Source organism: Bubalus bubalis, chromosome 22, assembly GCF_019923935.1.
Source record: "Bubalus bubalis isolate 160015118507 breed Murrah chromosome 22, NDDB_SH_1, whole genome shotgun sequence".
Taxonomy (NCBI): domain Eukaryota; kingdom Metazoa; phylum Chordata; class Mammalia; order Artiodactyla; family Bovidae; genus Bubalus; species Bubalus bubalis.
Genome location: NC_059178.1, coordinates 39836500 through 39860317, shown reverse-complemented (window position 1 = coordinate 39860317; position 23818 = coordinate 39836500). Strand labels below are relative to the sequence as shown.

General features: G+C 40.4%; 1 protein-coding gene across 31 annotated transcripts in view; it reads right to left on the bottom strand.

Annotated features, from left to right (window-relative positions):
* DTNA (dystrobrevin alpha) overlaps positions 1-23818 on the bottom strand; it is a 454458-nt gene that overhangs the window by 80335 nt on the left and 350305 nt on the right. For all 31 annotated transcript variants that reach the window (XM_025273381.3, XM_025273382.3, XM_044934684.2 and 28 more), the window contains 5 exons: positions 16402-16487; positions 9172-9326; positions 5528-5633; positions 2918-3084; positions 222-346 (listed from right to left, as the gene is read on the bottom strand). In XM_025273381.3, coding sequence (XP_025129166.1) covers positions 222-346; positions 2918-3084; positions 5528-5633; positions 9172-9326; positions 16402-16487 — 639 coding nt within the window. The remainder of the gene's footprint in view (positions 1-221; positions 347-2917; positions 3085-5527; positions 5634-9171; positions 9327-16401; positions 16488-23818) is intronic.

Genomic DNA, 23818 nt, shown 5'->3' with positions numbered 1-23818 from the left:
GGCACTGCATTCTTGTACTTCCGGGCAGAAGTATTGTATACCTCTTCATGAAAACAAAAAGAATATATATATATATATATATAATCACCTGATTTTCATTCTTCTTTAAGAAAATAAAATCTAAAACTCAGTCCCTGACAACTGATAGGAAATTGTCTTTGTATGGGTCTGCACACGTGTCAATGAAGAGCTGTCTCTCAGTGTGTAGGGCAGATACTCACACGATGTGGGCCAAGTTGAGTGGTTTCTCAGGCTGGTCAGGGAACATGGGGTGCAAGGGCTCACGGCTGGAAGCACAGCTCAGAGACTTGCTTAACGCATTGGTTAGCTTCTTGGCAGGTGATTTCTGGAAGGAAGAACAAAGGTTCAAGTGTTAACAATCAACACTTACATAACATTTTATCAGATGATTTGCTTTCATACTATGCCATGTGCTAAGCTGCTTTAGTCGTGTCTGACTCTTTGCGACCCCATGGACTCTAGCTCACCAGGCTCCTCTGTCTTTGGGATTCTCCAGGCAAGAATACTGGAGTAGGTTGCCATGACCTCCTCCAGGGGATCTTCCCAACCCAGGGATCAAACCCGAGTCTTCTGCCCTGGCAGGCGGGTAATCTTTACCACTAGTGCCACCTGGAAGCCCTTCCATGATATATATTCATTTATTCATTCAGGGACTCTTCTTTGAGAATTTACTCCAAGTCAAGGAGTTGGCTCATTGCTGGAACCAGAATGCTTGGAATTAGCCACCAGGGTACCTGGCGCTGGCTGCACAGTGTCAGCAAATGCTGTGAGAATGGAAGCAGTCATTGGGGTCAGAACATCCGAACTGGGATTTAATGAACAGCAGGTGTCCTTCTGACAAAATTCAGGGGACTGGAAGGTATCCAGAAGGAGGAAGGCCAGGAGATCTAGTTCTGGAGAGGGAAAGCAGGAGGCAGACCACTGAAGTCCTATATACCACATCCAGGACTGTGGTCTTTATCTCAGATGCAGAGGGAGACAATGAACAACTTAAATCTCAGAGGTGACCTGATTCTAGAAGGATTGCTTCTCCTTAAGAACAGACAATGGTTTGAGAGGGATGGGAGTGGAAGGCAGGAGAGGAGTGGGCAGTTTTGCAGGAATCCAGAAGCAAGATTTTCAGGTGCGGCTGGATACATCCAATTAGAAGGAAGAGCAGAACTTCAGCCTGGGTCTTCAGAATTTAAAGTTCATGTTCTTTCCAGAGAACTATTTCTTTTTCATTTAGCCCAGTGGAATGTTTAATATTTCACAGCCAAGATGATCAAAAATAGTCCACCACATATAATAAATCTGTATGCCAATTTTTCTTTCAGTGAGAAGAGATTTATAATTTTGTCACTTTCTTTGACACACAGAGTGCACAACTGGCAATCTAAGGAAGTGACTTTCAGCCTCATTATTTAAAAGCTAAGTCATGGCAGCACCATCCACAAAATCCCTCTTTGACTTTGGCTAGGAGACAGAATTCTTAGAACACTTGGAACAGCAGTAACAACAGCTCTTCACCCCATAAACACTGGAGCTCCTCTGTCCTCGTGAGGAGTTCTATTTTACTCTGTAAAGACATTGTCCTATCGTATAACTGCAGAGTCCACAACTTCCAAGGAAAAGGCTCCTTATTTAACTTCAGCATTTACACACACACACACACACACACACACACACACACAAACAATTAAAAAAGGGTTAGTCTTCAAACACCAGCTCTCTAGGATTTGAGATAGAACACACTGGGCTTCTCAGGTGGCTCAGTGGTAAAGAATCCGCCTGCAGTGCAGGAGATGCAGGTTCGATCTCTGGTCTGGGAAGATACCCTGGAGAAGGAAATGGCAACCCAATCCAGTATTCTTGCCTGGACAGAGGAGCCTGGCGGGCTACAGTCCAGGGGGTCACGAAAGAGTTAGACACGACTTAGTGACTAAACAACAACATTTGAAAACTGGTAATATGCTGTCAATAAGAAAATTTTCTCCTACCGTCTATACTAAATTGTATTTCTTCACCAAATAAACACTGGAGCTCCTTTGCCCTCGTGTCCTGCGCTAGCATATCAGTTCTCAGCAGGTGATGTAGCCAATAGTAACAGGTGGCATTTGAACTGGAATAAATCCTCAGTATACAATGCCTTAGTGAAGAATTCTTATTTGAACTCAGATTACAACATGTGCTAAACAATTAATATATTTGCACTGAATATCAGTTCCTAATAATAATTCCTCAAAAAGAACATTCTGATTTAAAATGCATATTCTTAGTACTCAGCCATGAAAAAGAATAAAATGCCATTTGCAGCAACATGGATGAACCTGGAGATTATCATACTAAGGATCAGAATACGTTCATCACAAGGACAGGTTACCTGCAGCATGTTAGTATCACATATCACCTCCAGCAAGTTAGTCACGTGCACTATTCATGAAAAGATGATTTTCTAATATAACCACAATCTTTCCCTTCTTCCAAAAAAATAAATAAACAAATAACATGAAACAGCATCATTAAACCCTCATGCTCTCATGTCTTTCCTTCACATTCCAGTCACGCCCTTAAGGAACTCCAGAAAGAAAAAAGGAACTAACAATGCTTTTTAGGCAATGCCCACAACCCCACCCCAAATTGAAAAGAACCTTCACTTACTGTGAAAAGGAGATTATGTTCCAGAAGGCTGTCACCTAAATGGATACAGAATTATCTGTATACCAAGAAGTAATATCATTGGAGTGTTCTTATACGTTGTCTTAGGAAGCTACTTTGGGTTCAGACTCAACAGGTAACCCCCGTAAGAGGAGCAGCGGGAGGGGAAGGAAGGAGTGTGAGAGTAGAAGGTAAGTGTGCCCCCTGGTTCTCTTGCTGTTCCCTTGTGTTCTGGACGACACTCACACACCCCACTTACCCAGGACGTGTACTCCTTCATTTGGTGCTGGTTGCTATGGGAACCGCCGGCATGCCCCCTCCAGAAGCAGTCTTGGCAGAGCTGGTAGTTGTGGCACTGTTGGCATCGGTAGCGAAAGCCCAGCATGCTCTCACTGTGGCAGTAGGAGCACTCCACCGGGTGGAAGACTGACGGGCGCGCCAACGCGGAAAAGGACAAGGAAACCAGAACCAGTCAGAAGAACGAAAAAGACAGCCCAACAAGAATTGCGTTTTTCTGCTGAATAACAAGACTTCTGATGATAGCTTGGTCTGAGAGAAGTATTACCTTTATTCCTAGACTCTCACGACTCTTTTCCAGCATGTGTGTGGGGGTGGGAGAAATCAAGTGGGCTGGAGGAGACGGGGTCTTTTAACAGCACATCTCTGTAATGCTGTTTACTCCTCTTACTCCCATCCCTTACCCTACAAGAATGTAAATGACCCAAACTGGCTTGCCTTTCCCCCCAGATGCTCTCTGTCTCCAGGAGACCAGCGCAGCTCACTGAAAACTCAGAAGCACAATGGATGAACACAGATGGGTTCATCCAGTGGGTAGTGGGTAGAGAGCAAATATTAGAGAAATGGAAAACAAGAGGAAGAAAAAAGAAGAGATGGGAGGAGAGTAGAAAAACTGGACGATGAGAATATTCAGTTATTTTTTTAAAAAATAGAGTAGCTAATGGGCTTATTTAATGAGTGACATTGTCTTCATTTAATAAACAGATTTTTAAAAAATTTTCTGAGAGGTAGATCGATAGGGGCCCAAAGAGATGGACAAATTATCCGAATTCAATTCTAATTCAGATAGTTCAAGAGACACTTTCTCTGGCAGGAAATTTGAGTTACAAAGCAGGCAAGGTATGAGATTCGAAGCTAACAAACGATCAGATCCAAGTAATTGCATGTTATGAGTTAAAGATACTAACAACAACAAGAACAATTCTTGCCTTTGGCGAAGTTACTCTCTGGCTAACCAGCCAGGGAAAATAATGCAAAAAATAAATAAAATAAAGATGAAAAGTAAACTGTAGAAACAAAGACATAACCAAATTTTGAACACACTGTCTTCTGAACCAGTATTATATCCTCCTTTTCTGGCTCTTGGGAAAGACCTGAATTTAGGGACAACTCTTCTGGGACATGGTCTAAAGAACTCATTTCCTGCAACAGGAAATACTGAGAGGAGGCATGAAATTACAACTTTATAATTGGAGAATGACTAGTTCTCAGACTGCAAACAGTAATATGAATTCACCCCACATGATCTGGATCTTGACTGCTCTTTGCTCTAGCAGATGAACAAGAAGCATAAAAAAACCTATGATTGGTAGTGATTACAGGGAATCTAGTGAGATCTTTCTTTAAATCTTCTCTATGAGCAAAACAGAATAAATTTATAACCTGAACTAAGAGAGATAATAAGTGTAGACACCAAGTGTTCTAAATGGGAATTTAAAGTTAAGCTAACTTTAACCCCAAATTAAAGAAATGTGTAGAAGATTCTAGTAAGAGATAGGGGATAAATTATTTTCTATTTAAGGCTGGAGAATTCCCAGAGTTAAATTAAACAATAAATGAGAATATCTAAAGAGCAGATGGAGGCATTGAATTGTTCCCTGTTTAAATTTCTTTAAACCTTGTTCTGAACTGTATTTCATATTCAAGTTTGGATATGCCAATAGTAATTACTTTTATCATAGAAATACTTGCTTTTATAAAAATAAAAGCACATGACAAAAGTTACATTACTCATTTCTTTTGCCTAACTACAGCCATTGGGAGCTTACAATTTGGAGCATATGACTAAAGCTTAGCAAGGTGCTACCATCCAGTTTTTTTCCCCATCTCCTCCACCTATTCATGCTCAAGTGCTTAGGAAGAAAGAGTCAATGCCAGGTATGCCCACAGTGGAAGTTCACACCTAAAACAAATACTAGAAAATGTCACATTCCTTTTTTTTTTTTTTTTTTCAGGTTCTTTTTTTTTTTTTTTTTTTAAATATTAATTTTATTTTATTTTATTTTTTTTTTTTTTAATTTTATTTTATTTTTAAACTTTACATAACTGTATTAGATAGGTTCTTCTTCAGTTATAGGAAGTTTTAAAGCCACATCTTACTTGTAACTGAGAGGTAGATTGTGATATTTAATAAGTTTTTAGAATGGACCGTCGTAACTTTGCAGTGTGCTGATAGGGCCTTGCTGATCAGGGAGAGAGGTCAGTTCTATTAAAAATCAGAACTACTAAACAGATCTCCTAAAACAATGATGGTGGCTTAATAACTATAGACTTGATAGCCTAATTTCAGTAATTGCCTTAGGCGTTTGGGATTAACATATATACACTCCTATATATAAAACAGATAATCAACATGGACCTACATACAGCACAGGGAGCCAAACCCAATATTCTGTAATAATCTACAAAGGAAAAGAATATGAAAACAATATATATATATATATATATATACACACACACACCTGAATCACTTTGCTGTACACATGAAACTAACACATTGTAAATCAATTATGTTACTTCAAGTTAAAAGAAGGGTTAAACAAATTGCCTTAGCTCAGTAGTAACTACTCACCGTTTTCTACATTTGCCAGTCGATGCAGAAGGGGCAGCCAGACCAGGCACTGCGGGGGAGGATCTGACATAAGCGTGTCCAAGAAACCATTTAAGGTGACTTTTTTCTGCATCAAAAAACCCCACAAAAATTTAGAACCGAGAATAATCTTAACTTACCTGCTATGTAAATATCATTTGAGATGGAAGAAACAAGACATTCAATTAACCCCTAGTACACAAAAAAAGAGAGCTCGAAACTAGTTCTGAATTGAAAACATTAATTGCTTTTCATAGTTGAGCCTACACAGGACTGGATTATCTCTACTGAGGTTGAGTCAATATTATCACAAGGAGGAAAACAATTTCGAGAGGGTCATTTTTCATACACGAGGGACAGGATGAAAATGATGAGCAAAACTGGGGACTAGGCATTCATCATAAAATTTTACCCACTAGTACATCATAGCAGGCTCTACAATTTTCAAATCAGTCAGTCTTCTAAATGTGTAGAACAGCTAACCTCTTCAACTTCCATAAAAACTAAATATTTTGTGGCTAATGTGAATGGTTCTGCTTTACAAGATTAGGAGTAAATCTTGTTTGGAGGGAGCTTTCCCCTCCCTGTTAGAAGGGTTTAAAGGAAAAAAAAAAAAAATCTCTTCTCGCCTTTATTTATATGTATTTTTTTTTTTATCACAATTCACTTGGCTTCTGGGTCATTATCCTGAACTTTTCTGATGTAGAAAAGAAATGTATCTTATCCATAAGTTTCTTTCAAAATGACAAAAGAAGTTCTATTTTGCGGGGGCGGGGAGGGAAAAAAAAGACTCCCTGATTGCTTCAGGTCTAGAATCACTAAATTTCACAGAATGCTTCAGGAATGCTGGCAGAGGAACTTGGAGTCCAGGGACATACAGCTTTGTAAAGCTTGTTGTTCAGTTGCTCAATCGTGTCCGGTTCTTTGCAACCCCATGGACTGTTCCCTGCCAGGTTCCTCTGTCCACTGGATTCTACAGGCAAGAATACTGGAGTGGGTTGCCACTTGCTTCTCCAAAGAAGTTCTACTAATACATGAAATTTTAGTAGTATGAGTGACAAAAAATTTACATGCAAAGTATCTATTTTACTTAAAAATCTGAATTAGAATATCAAGGTGGATGGGATAGTTTTATGAAGGGCTATAATAAATTTTCAAGGCTTAAATCTTACACTTGTCTTTGTAATTTAAAAAATAACTATTTTGGTCTCCTTTTATTAATGTTTTTATTGGTAGATATATTTAGTTATTTACCTCAAAATACTGGGCTTCCCTGATGGCTCAGTGAGTAAAGAATCCTCCTGCAATACAGGAGACACAGGAAATGCGGGTTCCATTACTGTGTGGGGAACATTCCCTGGAGGAGGATGTGGCAACCCACTCTAGTATTCTTGCCTGGAGAATCCCATGGACTGGGGAGCCTGGTGGGCTACAGTTCAAAGGGTTGCAAAGAGTCGGAGAGGACTGAGCAGCTATGCATACACACACCTCATAATACTACATAGCTTAAGCTTTTATAGGATTGTTGTTCACATTATTATTGTTAATACTTTTATTTTTAAAGTCTTTATTGAATTTGTTACAATATTGCCTCTGTTTCATGTTTTGGTTTTTTGGCCACGTGGCATGTGGGATCTTAGCTGCCGACCAGGGATCAAACCCGCACCCCCTGCTCTGGGAGGCAAATCCAGCTGCAAAATCTCAACCCCTGGACCGCCAGGGACGTCCCTAGCATTATCATTAAAAGAGAAATTACATAAAGCATAAGTAATTAGACAGTACTTTTTACAAAGCTACTACAATTCATAGGTCTAAAATAATACTGTGTTTTAAAACGATCACTTGGGGTGACTTTCCAATGAAGCAATTAAAACAATTTCGGAATTTCATCATTCAAGCTGCTGCTATAGCCAGTTTATGAAGCACAAATGCAAACTGGTCTTATTATTTATTTATGTTGCCTCTATTTCTACTTCACATGGTTTTATCCATTTTGAACTTTCATTGTACTGGAAGTAAAACAAAGACGCTATGATTTCAACATATATAAATTTCTCATCATTGAGGGTGTGTAAAAGATGATATAATGAGAAATATCTAGGATACTTCATTTTGAGCAATGGCAACATCCTATATAATTCTTCTTGAATATGTAAAATCCCATTAGATTAAAAAAGTCCTATTGTTGTAGCTGACTTTTAATGAGAAATACTCTGAGGCATTGGTATATTTCCTGAGGCTTCTATAATGGGCTACCTGAAATCAACAAATGTACAAACAAGTATATCCAGGGAAGGAGAGTTTAGTCTGGGGTTTAATGCAAGAGGCCAGGCAATCAAGGATGATGAGGAAAGCGACCTGAGACAATTAGAGGAGGTGAAACTAGCCGGACTTGGTGATCAATGAGACATTCTGCGTGAAGAAGCTGTATAGAAGGAGACTTAGGTGAATGGATCCATTCTGATGTCACCAGCTTGAAAGGGAAATAGAAAGAAGAGCATGCTTAATTGGGGACAGAGATCAGGTAGCCATGCCAGCCTGGGGGCAGGGGCATGGAAAAGGTCAGCAAGGCTTCCTGAGTGAGGTTCTCCGGGAGTAGAGTTGATACTTGGCATATCAAACTATCCCTTCTCTTATTGAGTGTATGGATACATTGATGACTCTGTATACATCCTTGACCTACAGGGGTGCCTGAGGCATTTCTGACCTCTTAGATCACCAAGTAAACAGAGAGATGAGGTTTTCTAGCTGGACAGTAAATGCAGCTGTTTAGTGGCTGCTAAGCACTGTTTGCTTATGAGTCTGGATTTTTAAAAATTGTAAACAAACCTTCAGTTTATGGATTTCTAAACCTCTACCATGCTGTGCTGGAGAATAGTTCTAGACATGTCAATTTTCCACATGACTGGACAGATATAGACATGGATAGCCCTCCAAACTATGAAGCTTCCTTCAGCTGACTTGCTCCATGCCCAGTTAAGATATGTGGCTCTGAACTCCAACTTAGTGGATGATTTAGGGCCTCCCAGATCCCACAGGGCATGTGCGGAGATTCTTTTTTGTCTCCTTTGCTAAACACTGATGAAACAGTGCTGGGTCAGACTTGGGTTTTATGTGAGGCTGAGTGACAATTCGGCCATTTAGATAGTGTGGTCATAACAAATGATTCAGAGGGTTAGTTAGGACAGTTGTTATTTAGTCGCTAAACTGTGCCTGAGTCTGCAACCCCATGGACTGTAGCCCACCAGGCTCTTCTGTCCATGGGATTTCCCAGGCAAGAATACTGGAGTGGGTTGCCATTTCCCTCTTCCTGACCCAGGGATCGAACCCACGTCTCCTGCACTGGCAGGCTGGTTCTTTACCGCTGAGCCACCAAGGAAGCCAATAGGGTTGTTAGTAGAGATTAAATTAGACAGTGCAAATAAAGAATTCTGCACGATGCTGGTTCAAGGTCAGGAAGCACCACTGATTATTATCCAGATGTGCCGCACTCAGTTACTGACTCAGGAGTCATTTGTCAGAAGCTGGAAGCCGCACTGCAGGTTATGATGAAGAAATAGGGGCTTGGAGTGTCACACAAGAGAGCGCCCACTGAGAGACACGTCCTTAAACAAGTCGTTTCCTACCTGTTGAGAGAAACAGGATCTCGCTGACTGTTCTGTGTAACCAAATGAAGGACCTTCAAAAACTGCCGTGGGTAGCTTGAGAACTTCCCGTAGGAACTGATCGTATCGTCCATAAACCATTACCCCACTGGAGTCAGAAATCATTGAGAAAATATCTGATGGATGGAAAAGGAAAGATATTTATTCATCACATAAAGATTTCCCACTGTTTTAGCTCAACATATCTACTGTAGATAACAAAAAATGTGGCAGAAATTAAACATAATTTATTATGAAAGAATAATATGAAAGCTAATTTTACGCTGAGATATTCTTGGCATGGTGTTTTCTCTGGTATCTTTTTGTAGATGATTTTGGCACATAGCATTAACTAGCAATTTGGATAAAATTAGCATATTTTGATAGGACAGAGAACATCTCATTTTTAGTTTGAGGTCAGTTATCAACTCATATATATACTCAATGGGAGGAATATTTGTATATGTGAGAAATATGCTGGCTTCTTTTGAAATACACAATTAAAATTTTACTATAATGTTCGGGCTTGTGCATATCTACCAAGGTAGCTATTTACCTGTCTATGAAAGTGTTAGTTGCTTAGTCGTGTCCAACTGTTTGCAATCCCATGGACCGTAGCCGTCAGGCTCCTCTGTCCATGGGATTCGCCAGGCACTAATCCTGAATGGCAACACACTCCAGTATTATTCCCTGGAGAATCCCATGGAGAGAGGGGACTGGCATAGTGTCACTAAAACTTTTGGGTTTTGGTTTAATATATTGAAAAATGAAAGACATATAGGGATAAGGATGCAATGAGAGCACTTGATTAACTTCTCACAGAAGCAGAAAAACTTCCTATAAATCATAGTGTTCTGGGTGGAAGGCAACTGATTTACAGGGAAGGGTCTTTTGCCTCATGCAGTCAAGAGGAAGCCTGGCCTTGCCGATGTTTAGTGAGGTAAAGTCAAGGATCCAGATTTTTCTCAGCAGAGCTACTAGCTTTATTGGACCTCTTTTCTTCAGTTTTTGCCACTATGTGCACTGCATGAATATTCATGGCATAATTTCCCAAAGTACTCTGTAATTCCTCTGTGGAAATCACTATTGGAAGAAAAGGGTTGGCTACTTTATGGCGTGTCACCGTGCTGGATTGCAACGAGGCCAGCACAGCTGCTGGGATAAACTGTTGTAAAGTCAACATGCTACTCTGTTCATTTTGGATTTGATTTTTCAAGGTCAAAATGTAATCTGGGGACATTGTTTCATACCCCAGTCAGATGTTCAGCATATTACAGGCTTTTATTAGATTATGTTTTGAGGATGTGAACTGGCTGTCGTTTTTTTTAAATACTCCACTTACAAAAGATTTCTATTGTGCTTCCAGTAGTTAATCAGTTATAAAGCTACAGATATTCTACATGAGCAGCAAAAATTAATGATGTTCTCCCTCATTTTCACAATGTTGTTTTCTTAGTGAATTTCATCTCATTTCATTATAACTAGTCAAAAAAAGAAGTTGCCAACAGCAAAAAAAAAAAAAACCAAAAAAACCCAACAACAAAACCAAAACCCTCTTATGTAATTCCAAATATAGAAGCTCAAGAATTCCAATCCAAAGGAGGAAAAAGAAGCCTTGAAGAAGTAAATGTACTTTCTTATTAGAAATGCCATCTTCTTTATTTGGAGACAGTTTGGCTAATTATAATTTTGTCATCCTGATGATCTTCTAGACCTGGAATTTTTAGGCCAGGGCACATTTTTGAAAAGGAGGTTAGGCTTTTCAAATCCACACTGAAATCGTTTAAACATCTCTAACTAGAGTCAAACTTGAAGGGCACCAACAGTGACCTTTCACAAATGTGAAGCTAATATTAAACTCATTTGTACTGATGAAATTCTACTAAGTAATAGCCAAACTAGGGCTATTCACTGAGATTAAAGTGAAGTGGCTGTTAATGGCCAGTCAGGTTTTTAAAAAGAAACGAGGGGGCACAACATGGTATGTGCTTGTACCTTAATTTGGAGACCTCTGTCTCTCTCTCTCTCTATATGTATATATGCATGCAGATACGTATAATATGCTTATAACATGAAATATATGTATATCTATATAATATAGGGCACTATTTCAAGGATTAAACTAGTTACTAGATGAAAAGCACACTGATGTATGCTTGGCACCTAGTATCCAGTACAGAAATGTTGTATCTTTTTCTTATTGATTTCCTATCACACTTTTCTGCCACTCACCTTGTATGTTTAGATGCTGCCTCCCCAATAGGATTGTTCTATAGGGTTCCAAATCAGATTTTAAATTACCTGTGTGCTTCCTACAGCTCCACACAATGTTACTTTGGAAGAACTTACATTCGTGGATTTATTAAACGAAAATTAACTTGGCACATAATAAGCATGTGAAATTGTGCTAAGCCATGGATACACAGGGAAATCAGGACATAGCTGTTGCCCCCTGGGAGGTCCTGGTCTACTGGGATGACAGGGTCCTGGTCTACTGGTCTACTGGGGATGACACGCTCATATCATGGCTGAAGTGACATCACACATGATAACAAGGTGGTGTGAGCAGAGGAAAGTGGGGCGTACAGGGTGCAGCAGGAGCTCAGAGACAGGGTTCCCGCAGGGAAGAGCGAGTCAGGGAAGATTTTCTTACAAAGGGGATTTGCAGGCCAAGCGTACAGGGCAATGAGTGATGAGAAAGATACCAAAGAATTAAAGGCAGCCCAATGAGTTGGAAATATTATCGTGGAGATAGGCTTGGAGGCAAAACAACCCATTCATTAATAGAAACTCAGGAAATACAAGGTGTTTTCCGTAATGATAGTTTTTTAAATAAAACAAGCCCTCTTCAGAAGCTTTAGAACAGCACCTGACATTCCAGGTTTATGCCACTGGATTAAGAAATCTTTAAGATCCTTAACAGCAATAATCGGACCAAAGATATTTTGACAGAAAAGGAGTATATTGTATTAGGTCAGTTTATGTATAGGGCTCTGTGTTCCATGCCTGCAGGGGGCGCCCTCACATGCACTGCTGGCTGAGGGTACATGAAGATCACCCTGTTTATTGGCTCCTGGTGGCCCTGAGTATTGGAAACTGGGGTACAACGTGTGGGGTTCTTGTCCCTTTTAATGCATTTAAAGCAATATTTAAAACTCAGCTTCAAATTTTCTGTTTTCTACCTTTTTGCTTTTTAAAATTTCTAAATATTTTCAGCCAATTACTCTTGCCCTGTGTTCCCCAAATGAAGGGGCTGCTGCTAAGTCGCTTCAGTCATGTCTGACTCTGTGCGACCCCATAGACGGCAGCCCACGAGGCTCCCCCGTCCCTGGGGTTCTCCAGGCAAGAACACTGGAGTGGGTAATGAAGGGGCTAGTTGGCATGAACTAAATCTTTCTCATCCCTGTGCACAAAAAACAGAAAAACTGCCAGACTAGCACAGTGGTCATACTGGCTTAAAGGGAAGTAGAATTTAAAGAAGGAAAAATAAATCTCTCAAATTCTGAGACAGTCCATATCCTTTCATTTTATTTTCTTATTATATAAAACAATGCTTTATTACAACATTATTACCCTGCCTATTTTATGACTAGATGGAAGCCAGCAAAAGAAGACTAAAGAAAATCCTTCATTCTGCTCACCAAGTCAGCCACGGCGATCCGTGGGTGGAACTGCCCATATTTCCTCATTCAGTCAGTGGTTATCTAAAGTGACTAAGGACATTCACTTCTCATTAATACATTTTTTGGAGAGGTTCTACCAACCAAACTGCTTTTAGCTAAATTGCTTTTGGTCAAATTGCTTTCAACTGACTTACCTGGGAACCATTAAAACTACCTTCATGGGATTAACTATTCAAAGAGTGACTCCTCAGTCAGAGAACAGGGACACCAGACTCAGTGATTCAGGTCTGGGGGGAAGACAACGTGACATGTTGTGATCACACTATCTGTTTTTCTACAGAATTTGTGACACTCTGCAGCTTCTTTCTTTCATTTTTTTCTTTTTGGTTGGGACCATTTTTATAAGTCTTTATTGGATTTGTTACAATGTTGCTTCTGCTATTTATGCTCTGGTTTTTTGGCCTGGGGGCAGGTGAGATCTCAGCTCTCTGACCAGGGATTGAGCTCACACCCCTGCATTGGAAGTTAAGTCTTAACCACTGGACTACAAGATAAGTCCCTGCGGCTTATTTTTGCAGACTGGAGAGCACAGTTTTCTTCCAGTGGGACTTATGCAACTGTGACTTCTTTCAGTAAGCTGCAGAGGATTGACTTTGGCCACTGGAGAGCATGCATGCTTTGCTCACTGATTGTGGGTGTCTGGTGAATGATGGGATAGAGTGAGGAAACAGCACTGGAGCAGTTATTAATATATTGTTTGCTTTAAATTCCTGGACTTGAGAGAGAATTTTGAGGGATTCAATGACTGGCAAATATCTGCTCAAACAGTTAGTTAAAGCCTGAGTTTTGTAATTGTGCCAATGTTGTTTGTTGCTGATGTAACAACCTTTCCCTTCATCTTTATTGGCCCCACATTTCTTCCTGGGCTAAGGGACAGCAGAGGCCCTTCTCAGCCCTGGAGGTGAGAATGACTGGAAGAGTCCATGACCATCATGGGCATTTCTTTCCCCTCTCCAGGAACTGATAGAGAAACTGGTCTGTGATGCCACGCTGGCCATGAGACTTAAGGGCCAGGGACCTCTGGAGTGGGTGTGACTCCTGAAACTGCTGTACCCCCCTTTACCCTCAGAGGAAGGATAATATCTGACACAGAGGAAAGCCAAGTAGAAAGATGAAAGGCATTTGGGTCCTTGATGGCATAGAATCAACACAGTTCACGAGAGGCTCTGAGGAGTTCTGACATATAGAAACCTGGTTTCTTAGTTTTCATCAAACTTAGTTTCTAATTTAATTTTTTTAATTAGAGGATAATTACTTTACAGTAATGTGATTTTTTTTTTTTTTTTTGCCATACATCAACATGAAATGGCATTAGGCCCTTGTGAGTTTCTTCCTCTGCCCTGGTTCCTTTTGCTAAATGTTCTCTTCCCAGCCTAACCCTAAAGGAAATGTCTTAGGGATTACGCTGTTTTTTTTTTTTTTAAGTTTTTTTTTAAAGGACATTTTTTTCTGCCACTTTCTGACTGAGCTGTTATCCTCAATCAAGCACTGGGGTGGTTTTTTAATTTTTTACATCTTTCAGGTGAACCAAAGGTAATCTAAACTGGGCCTTATGAGGGTCTGCTTGGGCTTCTCTGAATCTTGACTGCATTTGGCTGGTCCATGTTCCTGGGAGAGAGGGAAGATGTGTGGTTATGTGGGGTTTCCATGTACTGTCCCCTTATCCATTGCTTTAATGACGTAACTCTTCTTGGGGTATGTCTGGGGAAATGCCAAAAAAAAAAAAAAAAGTTTTTATTCCTGTATTTTTCTTTATTATTCCTCAGTGCATCAAGAAGCAAGAGATTACATTCAGCAGCTGACACACCACAGGTTGACGAAAAAGCCTAGAGGCTCTGTGAGTCACAGATGATTACAGCCAGTAGGGACCCTACAGGTATCTAACAAAATCCCCAAATTTAGGATGGAGAAGGAAGCTGAGGACCAAAGAAGCAATAACTTCCACAGGATAACTCAGTGAATTATTCACAAAGCTGGGCCTGTAACTTGAGGCTCCCAGTTCCTAAGAAAATGTGCTTTCTCATAGGGCATTATAACTCAGACTCTTAATACTTAGGGGAAGAGAGAAGGTTACGTGGTAACTTTTCTTCAAAATAGTCACATATACAGAATTTTAAACTAGTTAGAAATGAAAATTCTTGCCCTAACCCCATTCACTTTAGGCCTACTGAATCAGAAATTCTGGGAATGAGACCCAGAAATTTATTTTTTAAAAGCCCTCCAGGTGATTCCACACATACTAAAATTTGAGAGCCACTGGGGTATGGAAAAAAGTCAGGGTTCAATTGCTGGTACCATCTGTGATTAACTCTCCAAGTCTGAGCTTCTTTATGGAAAACATGCCAACTAACCAAAAAACTCCCATTGTTCCGATGGTTAAAAAACTACCACACTTAGTGACAAAATGTACACAAAAGGCTCAAAATCACTCAGTGCACTTTAGCTATCATGTCTCTATCGGAATCAGTTCATTCGCAATCTATAGTTTCTGCATTTAATTCCTCTGCCCACACCCTGGCAATATTTGCCTTGGAACTGTTCAAGTGCCCAGTGATTTGAATAGCACTCACTGGCTGAGAAGAATGAGGAGATGTGCTGGGAACTTTGGCTTGAGATGACTGAAAAAAGAAGGTTTCCTAACATGGCCTTCATCTCCTATGCTGATGGACTTAACTTGTGAGGCAGTTTTGTACCATGAACATGAGAGAATGTATATTTTACCTTGGTATCATGAACAGTCTAACTGGTGATACTTAACAGGTTTTAAATAATAATAATCCATACCTAGATGGAGAACATTCATTCCATTGACATTTATCTAAGATGAAAATATTTTTAGGATAAAAATCCAAAGATCAATGAACATTATATTTCTTTTCTTTCTTTTTTTTCCTGAGTATTTCCAGTGACTTAATGTCTAGGAATAAGTCAGTTCAATTGAACCAGCAGAGAAAACCAGAAGAAAGTGGTTCAGATTCCAAATTATGCTCTTTCCAAAGTTGAACCCCCTTGAGTCTGCTCAAAGGCAGGGATAATAATATTAAAGACCATTCTCCTTCTCTTGTGAATTAAAATTACATTTCCCTAGGCAACCAGGTACAGTTGCTGAAAGAAAGCTTGCTCATCTGGAACATGAATCTGAGTAGTCATTTCCATATGTGCCTTCAGTCACTGCAGACATAGGCCCATGGCAAGAGAATTGTAATGCAGATCACCTTTGGGGTGCTCCTGGGTAACAATCATACCTGCTAAGGTATTACAGGTAGGACCCACACCTTTACCAAAGAGATGCTGCTGCTCACGTTGCTAATCTACTGCCTACACATGCCATGGCCATAGTAAGAAATCAGTAGACTTGGACAAGCTCAGTGCCCCGTACATTAGTTCATTACATTGAACATCATATTTCAAATAAGTCTCATAGGATGAGGGAAGTCACGAATGGTCAGGGGAATCTGGTAGGAAGTGGGTAGAGGAAAACACGGCATATGGGAGGGGTGAGCAAAGAGAGATGCAGAGAATAACTTACATCTTAATTTGTCCATGATCTTCCCTCCACACAACGTGGCTAAAGCCATTTTGACAGCAAATACTGAAATTTTACCATGGCCTTCCCTGTTTAATGATAACAGAAAAAAATAGAGAGAGAGATGTCATTTGAAGAACTTCCAATAACTTGGTTTGACATTTTCTGTTGTGTAGAAATCATAGGACGTTGGAGTTGTGTGCATTATGTGAACATATCCACTTTAAAAAATGTTATGAATACAATTCAACACACATTTCTGAAAAACTGTCTCTTTGGTATTCAAGAGATAGCAGAATCTTTAAGTTATTCTTTGTCTATAGCACTTGCTCAAAGGATGGACTGGTAGCCAAAGGGTCATGTGCTGTTTTACTGTGAATGAAAATTACAGAGCATTCTTTTCACTTTGGCTTTCATAAAATCATTTTACATACGATGTTGTCACCATCTCTACAATTTATTTAAACAAGGCTTCAGAAAAATCTGTTTTTTTGGGGGGGTGTCAGATAATTCCTGAATTTTGTTAGGGTAAATATGGAGACTTTTTCATCAACACTCTTTCTTCGACCATCATTTTATACCCACAAGCCAACTGTCTTCATGTGATACATTTACTTTTCAAAGGGAGTTAGTACTCTAAAGGGGCAAAAGCAAGAGCTCTTTTGAATAGGTTTCCTACCTAAATGACATCAGAGCTGCAAAACCTTCTTTGGTTCAAGAAGTGAAACTAACTTCTCCTTCACAAAATGTGATATAAGGGACATAGGGTAAGAAGTAGAAAATTTCAGCTAAATGATTTTTTTCCAGCTGGAATAAACTGTTTATTCTTAAAGCCTTGGAACCAAAAAGTGTATTGTGTTAGTAATTCATTTCTCTGGTAGTTGCTAGTGTTAAGAATGATCAAAAGATTTAGTTAAACTAATAAAGTAGAGTCTATATTGACAAGGGTTTAGTATATAGAATAAATAATTTATATGAATAAGACTCACATATCTGACACATTAGAAGAATAAGACATAATAAATGATTGTGTCCTTGTTCTTTGCTAGGCTCCAGAAAGGGATCATTTGTTATTCATCTGTTATTCATCTTTGTTGCTGTCATTCTTAGCGTAGTACCTGAAACAACAGCTAGCCAGAATGCAAAATTGACCCAATCCTATGCTAGTAACTCTCCCATTTATATTTCTAAGTCTAAGCACCAGACTTACATAATTACATATTGGAAATCTTCACTTGATGCCCCTCCATTCAAAGTAGAACTCACCATCTTTTCAGAACCTTCCCATAATACTCCAACCAACTTAACTGTTAACTTGTACTTCCTCCTACAGCCTCTCTTTCGGTTGTCAGCATCACCATGTACCTAATTACCTAGAAATGAATTCTGGGGAAAAGGTCACCTTTGACTTTTTGCTCTTCCTTAATTCAGTACCATTCAAATAAATGTTTGAGGGACTCAGATATACCCACTTCACTGTATATTAAACCCACTTTCTTCTTTCCCTCCTGACTGCCATTGCTTCCATCAGCTCTTCCTTTAACACTGTAATAATTTCTTCACTTATCTCTCTGCTTGCACACTCATATGACAGATCTGACCATATTGCAGTCAGAGCCTTCTATTTGAGGTTCTACATCCATGGTTTAACCATCTACAGGTGGATACAGAGGATGTCTGTAAGAGACTTGAGAAACCCCAGATTTTGGTGTCAGTAGGGGGTCCTAGAACCAAACCCCCACAAAACCAAGGGACCCACAGTATTTCATTATTTAGAAACACGTTTCCTGTGGTCATGTATGGATGTGAGAGTTGGACTGTGAAGAAGGCTGAACGCCAAAGAATTGATGCTTTTGAACTGTGGTGTTGGAGAAGACTCTTGAGAGTCCCTTGGACTGCAAGGAGATCCAACCAGTCCATTCTGAAGGAGATCAGCCCTGGGATTTCTTTGGAGGGAATGATGCTGAAGCTGAAACTCCAGTACTTTGGCCACTTCATGTGAAGAGTTGACTCATTGGAAAAGACTCTGATGCTGGGAGGGATTGGGGGCAGGAGGAGAAGGGGACAACAGAGGATGAGATGGCTGGATGGCATCACTGACTCGATGGACATGAGTCTGAGTGAACTCCAGGAGTTGGTGATGGACAGGGAGGCCTGGCGTGCTGCGATTCACGACTGAGCGATTGAACTGAACTGAATTGAACTGCCTTCATTTGCCCACAGAAGGTAGTTCTAGCCTTGTCTGTTTTCTCCAGTCTCATCTGCTACCATTCCTTTTCATTCCACACCACGGTCCCTGTTTAATGCCCCTGCTCTTCCCACTAGGGTCTGCCCAGGACTCTCCCGAACATTCATGAAGTCTCAGCTCAATATCACTGTTCACTCTGCTCCAAAAACAGTTCTTCCCCTGGAGGTGGAAGCTATTGCTCTCCCTTCACTTTTTTATTTTTTTTTGCCATTACAGTTTTATTGAGGAGCAACCCCACGTCCAAGGAGCAGTGGCTGCGCCGGCGCAGGAGGGCTGAGAGGAGCTATTCCACGTTCAAGGTCAGGAGGGGTGGTGGTGAGGAGATACCCCTCATCTAAGGTGAGGAGATACCCCTTGTCCAAGGTGAGGAGATACCCCTCGTCCAAGTTAAGGAGCAGCGGCTGCACTTTGCTGGAGCAGCCGTGACGAGATACCCCACGTCCAAGGTAAGAGAAACCCAAGTAAGACGGTAGGTGTTGCAAGAGGGCATCAGAGGACAGACACACTGAAACCATAGTCACAGAAAACTAGTCAATCTAACCACACTAGGACCACAGCCTTGTCTAACTCAATGAAACTAAGCCATGCCCTGTGGGGCCACCCAAGACGGGAGGGTCATGGTGGAGAGGTCTGACAGAATGTGGTCCACTGGAGAAGGGAATGGCAAACCACTTCAGTATTCTTGCCTTGAGAACCCCATGAACAGTATGAAAAGGCAAAATTATAGGATACTGAAAGAGGAACTCCCCAGGTCAGTAGGTGCCCAATATGCTACTGGAGATCAGTGGAGAAATAACTCCAGAAAGAATGAAGGGATGGAGCCAAAGCAAAAACAATACCCAGTTGTGGATGTGACTGGTGATAGAAGCAAGGTCTGATGCTGTAAAGAGCAATATTGCATAGGAACCTGGAACATTAGGTCCATGAATCAAGGCAAATTGGAAGTGGTCAAATAGGAGATGACAAGAGTGAACATCAACATTTTAGGAATCAGCGAACTAAAATGGATTGGAATGGGTGAATTTAACTCAGATGACCATTATATCTACTACTGTGGGCAGGAATCCCTTAGAAGAAATGGAGTAGCCATCATGGTCAACAAAAGAGTCCAAAATACAGTACTTGGATGCAATCTCAAAAATGACAGAATGATCTCTGTTCGTTTCCAAGGCAAACCATTTGATATCACAGTAATCCAAGCCTATGCCCCAACCAGTAATGCCGAAGAAGCTGAAGTTGAACAGTTCTATGAAGACCTACAAGACCTTTTAGAACTAACACCCCAAAAAGATGTCCTTTTCATTATAGGGGACTGGAATGCAAAAGTAGGAAGTCAAGAAACACCTGGAGTAACAGGCAAATTTGGCCTTGGAGTACAGAATGAAGCAGGGCAAAGGCTAATAGAGTTTTGCCAAAAGAACACACTGGTCATAGCAAACACCCTCTTCCAACAACACAAGAGAAGACTCTACACATGGACATCACCAGATGGTCAACACCGAAATCAGACTGATTATATTCTTTGCAGCCAAAGATGGAAAAGCTCTATACGGTCAGCAAAAACAAGACCGGGAGCTGACTACGGCTCAGATCATGAACTCCTTATTGCCAAATTCAGACTTAAATTTAAGAAAGTAGGGAAAACCACTAGATCATTCAGGTATGACCTAAATCAAATCCCTTATGATTATACAGTGGAAGTGAGAAATAGATTTAAGGGCCTAGATCTGATAGATAGAGTGCCTGATGAACTATGGACTGAGGTTCGTGACACTGTACAGGAGACAGGGATCAAGACCATCCCCATGGAAAAGAAATGCAAAAAAGCAAAATGGCTGTCTGGGGAGGCCATACAAATAGCTGTGAAAAGAAGAGAAGTGAAAAGCAAAGGAGAAAAGGAAAGATATGAGCATCTGAATGCAGAGTTCCAAAGAATAGCAAGGAGAGATAAGAAAGACTTCCTCAGCAATCAACGCAAAGAAATAGAGGAAAACAACAGAATGGGAAAAACTAGAGCTCTCTTCAAGAAAATTAGAGATACCAAGGGAACATTTCATGCAAAGATGGGCTCAATAAAGGACAGAAATTGTAGGGACTTAACAGAAGCAGAAGATACTAAGAAGAGGTGGCAAGAATACACAGAAGAAATGTACAAAAAATATCTTCACGACGCATATAATCACGATGGTGTGATCACTCATCTAGAGCCAGACATCCTGGAATGTGAAGTCAAGTGGGCCTTAGAAAGCATCACTACGAACAAAGCTAGTGGCGGTGATGGAATTCCAGTTGAGCTATTTCAAATCCTGAAAGATGATGCTGTGAAAGTGCTGCACTCAACATGACAGCAAATTTGGAAAACTCAGCAGTGGCCACAGGACCGGAAAAGGTCAGTTTTCATTCCAATCCCAAAGAAAGGCAATGCCAAAGAATGCTCAAACTACTGCACAATTGCACTCATCTCACACTCCAGTAAAGTAATGCTCAGGGTTCTCCAAGCCAGGCTTCAGCAATATGTGAACTGTGAACTTTCTGATGTTCAAGCTGGTTTTAGAAAAGGCAGAGGAACCAGAGATCAAATTGCTAACATCCACTGGATCATGGAAAAAGCAAGAGAGTTCCAGAAAAACATCTATTTCTGCTTTATTGACTATGCCAAAGCCTTTGACTGTGTGGATCACAATCGACTGTGGAAAATTCTTCAAAAGATGGGAATACCAGACCACCTGATCTGCCTCTTGAGAAATGTGTATGCAGGTCAGGAAGCAAGAGTTAGAACTGGACATGGAACAACAGACTGGTTCCAAATAGGAAAAGGAGTACGTCAGGGCTGTATATTGTCACCCTGTTTATTTAACTTATATGCAGAGTACATCATGAGAAACGCTGGGCTGGAAGAAGCACAAGCTGGAATCAAGATTGCTGGGAGAAATATCAATAACCTCAGATATGCAGATGACACTACCCTTATGGCAGAAAGTGAAGAGGAACTAAAAAGCCTCTTGATGAAAGTGAAAGAGGAGAGTGAAAAAGTTGGCTTAAAGCTCAACATTCAGAAAATGAAGATCATGGCATCCGGTCCCATCACTTCATGGGAAATAGATGGGGAAACAGTGGAAACATTGTCAGACTTTATTTTTTGGGCTCCAAAATCACTGCAGATAGTGATTGCAGCCATGAAATTAAAAGACGCTTACTCCTTGGAAGGAAAGTTATGACCCACCTAGATAGCATATTCAAAACCAGAGATATTACTTTGCCAACAAAGGTCTGTCTAGTCAAGGCTATGGTTTTTCCAGTAGTCATGTATGGATATGAGAGGTGGACTGTGAAGAAAGCTGAGCGCCAAAGAATTGATGCTTTTGAACTTTGGTGTTGGAGAAGACTCTTGAGAGAGTCCCTTGGACTGCAAGGAGATCCAACCAGTCCATTCTGAAGATCAGCCCTGGGATTTCTTTGGAGGGAATGATGCTAAAGCTGAAACTCCAGTACTTTGGTCACCTCATCCGAAGGGTTGATTCACTGGAAAAGACTCTGATGCTGGGAGGGATTGGGGGCAAGAGGAGAAGGGGACGAAAGAGGATGAGATGGCTGGATGGCATCACTGACTCGATGGACGTGAGTCTGGGTGAACTCCGGGAGTTGGTGATGGACAGGAAGGCCTGGCATGCTGCGATTCATATGGTCGCAAAGAGTCGGACACGACTGAGCGACTGAACTTACTTAGAACTTACAGTTTTATTGTAAAGGACACAGGTCAGGATGAGCCTAGTGGAGAGACACAGGGATGGACTTTCTTTCACAGTGTCAGAGCAGGTTACCTATTTATTATTGGGCACCTGTCACTCACCTATCACTGAGTGACCTTGATTTATTTATTTACAAGTCCATGTTTGATTCGACTCCACATTTTGGGATCCTTGGGGGGCATAAATCATGTTTCCTCAATTAGCTGAATTCCCAGTGCCTCACACTGTGTCTCACACTGTGTTAGAGAATAATAAATGTCTTATATTAATTAATGACTATTAATCATGATAATAACTGTCCCAGAATTTTGATTGGCCACTCATTAAGTTGTTCACTAATTTTAGAGCTGGTAGCTGTGATAAAAATGCAATGCTTTTGTAAAAACCTCCTCATTCAAAATTATTCCATATCCCCTGCATTCCCAATTGCATGGATACCTGGAAGTGTCAACAATTTTATTTTAGGATGTAATTAGCTTCTTTTCCTAAGCTGAAATATAGTTCAAGTAATAACTGGAGATCTACAAAGTGTGAAGAACAGATGCAATAGAGTGATAAAGTGGTCTTCAAAATGCAGAGAGATTGAGGAGTATTCTTTTTTTTATTTTATTATTATTTTTAAATATAAAATTTTTTATTTTAGTTGGAGGCTAATTAGTTTACAATATTGTATTGGTTTTGCCATACAAGACTTCAAGAGCAAGTATAAGTTTCTTTCAAAGCAGAGACAACAATTTTACTCAAGAAAGAGGATAGACCACAGATGATGCTGGAAAAGAGAGCTCTCCAGAGTATGAAGTGATGGTAGCTCACATGTGAATTCTTAAATCGTAGCTTTTAATGAATAAGATCCTAGGGAAATACCAGTCTTGTATTGTCCCTGAAAATGCAAGATGGATGCTATTATATCCAATGGTAGCTGTATCAGCACTATTTTGCCAAATTGACATAATAAATCTGGATAAATCACCAAGTGGAGGGCGACTCAATGAGAGTTTTGCAGGAACTCGAGGGTGAAATTAGGCCACTGGGATTTATTGGTATGTAAGCTACTATGCCAGATTGCAAATGTGACCCCTGTTACAAAGAAGGATTCAGGGGGCAGGCAGAAATATAGACTGTGGGAAGCATGCCAATACCAGATGTGTTCAGACCTTGCTTAGCCCGGTCGTTGGATAAACCTTTAAGAAGTTTAGTGAATGGAGATGATGGACTTGGCTATGGAGAGGTACCAACAGTTAAACACAGAGGGATAGTTTTAAAGAACATTTTCAGTAGATGTAACAGGATGAAGAAAAGGGACTGAAAGAGAAAAATTTTCTAAAGGCCTTTGACAAGATTTCACACCAAACACTATCACTTAAACAAAGTCACCTTAGGATCAGCGTCTTTATTTTGTTGTGAAAAAAGACTTAGCATTGAT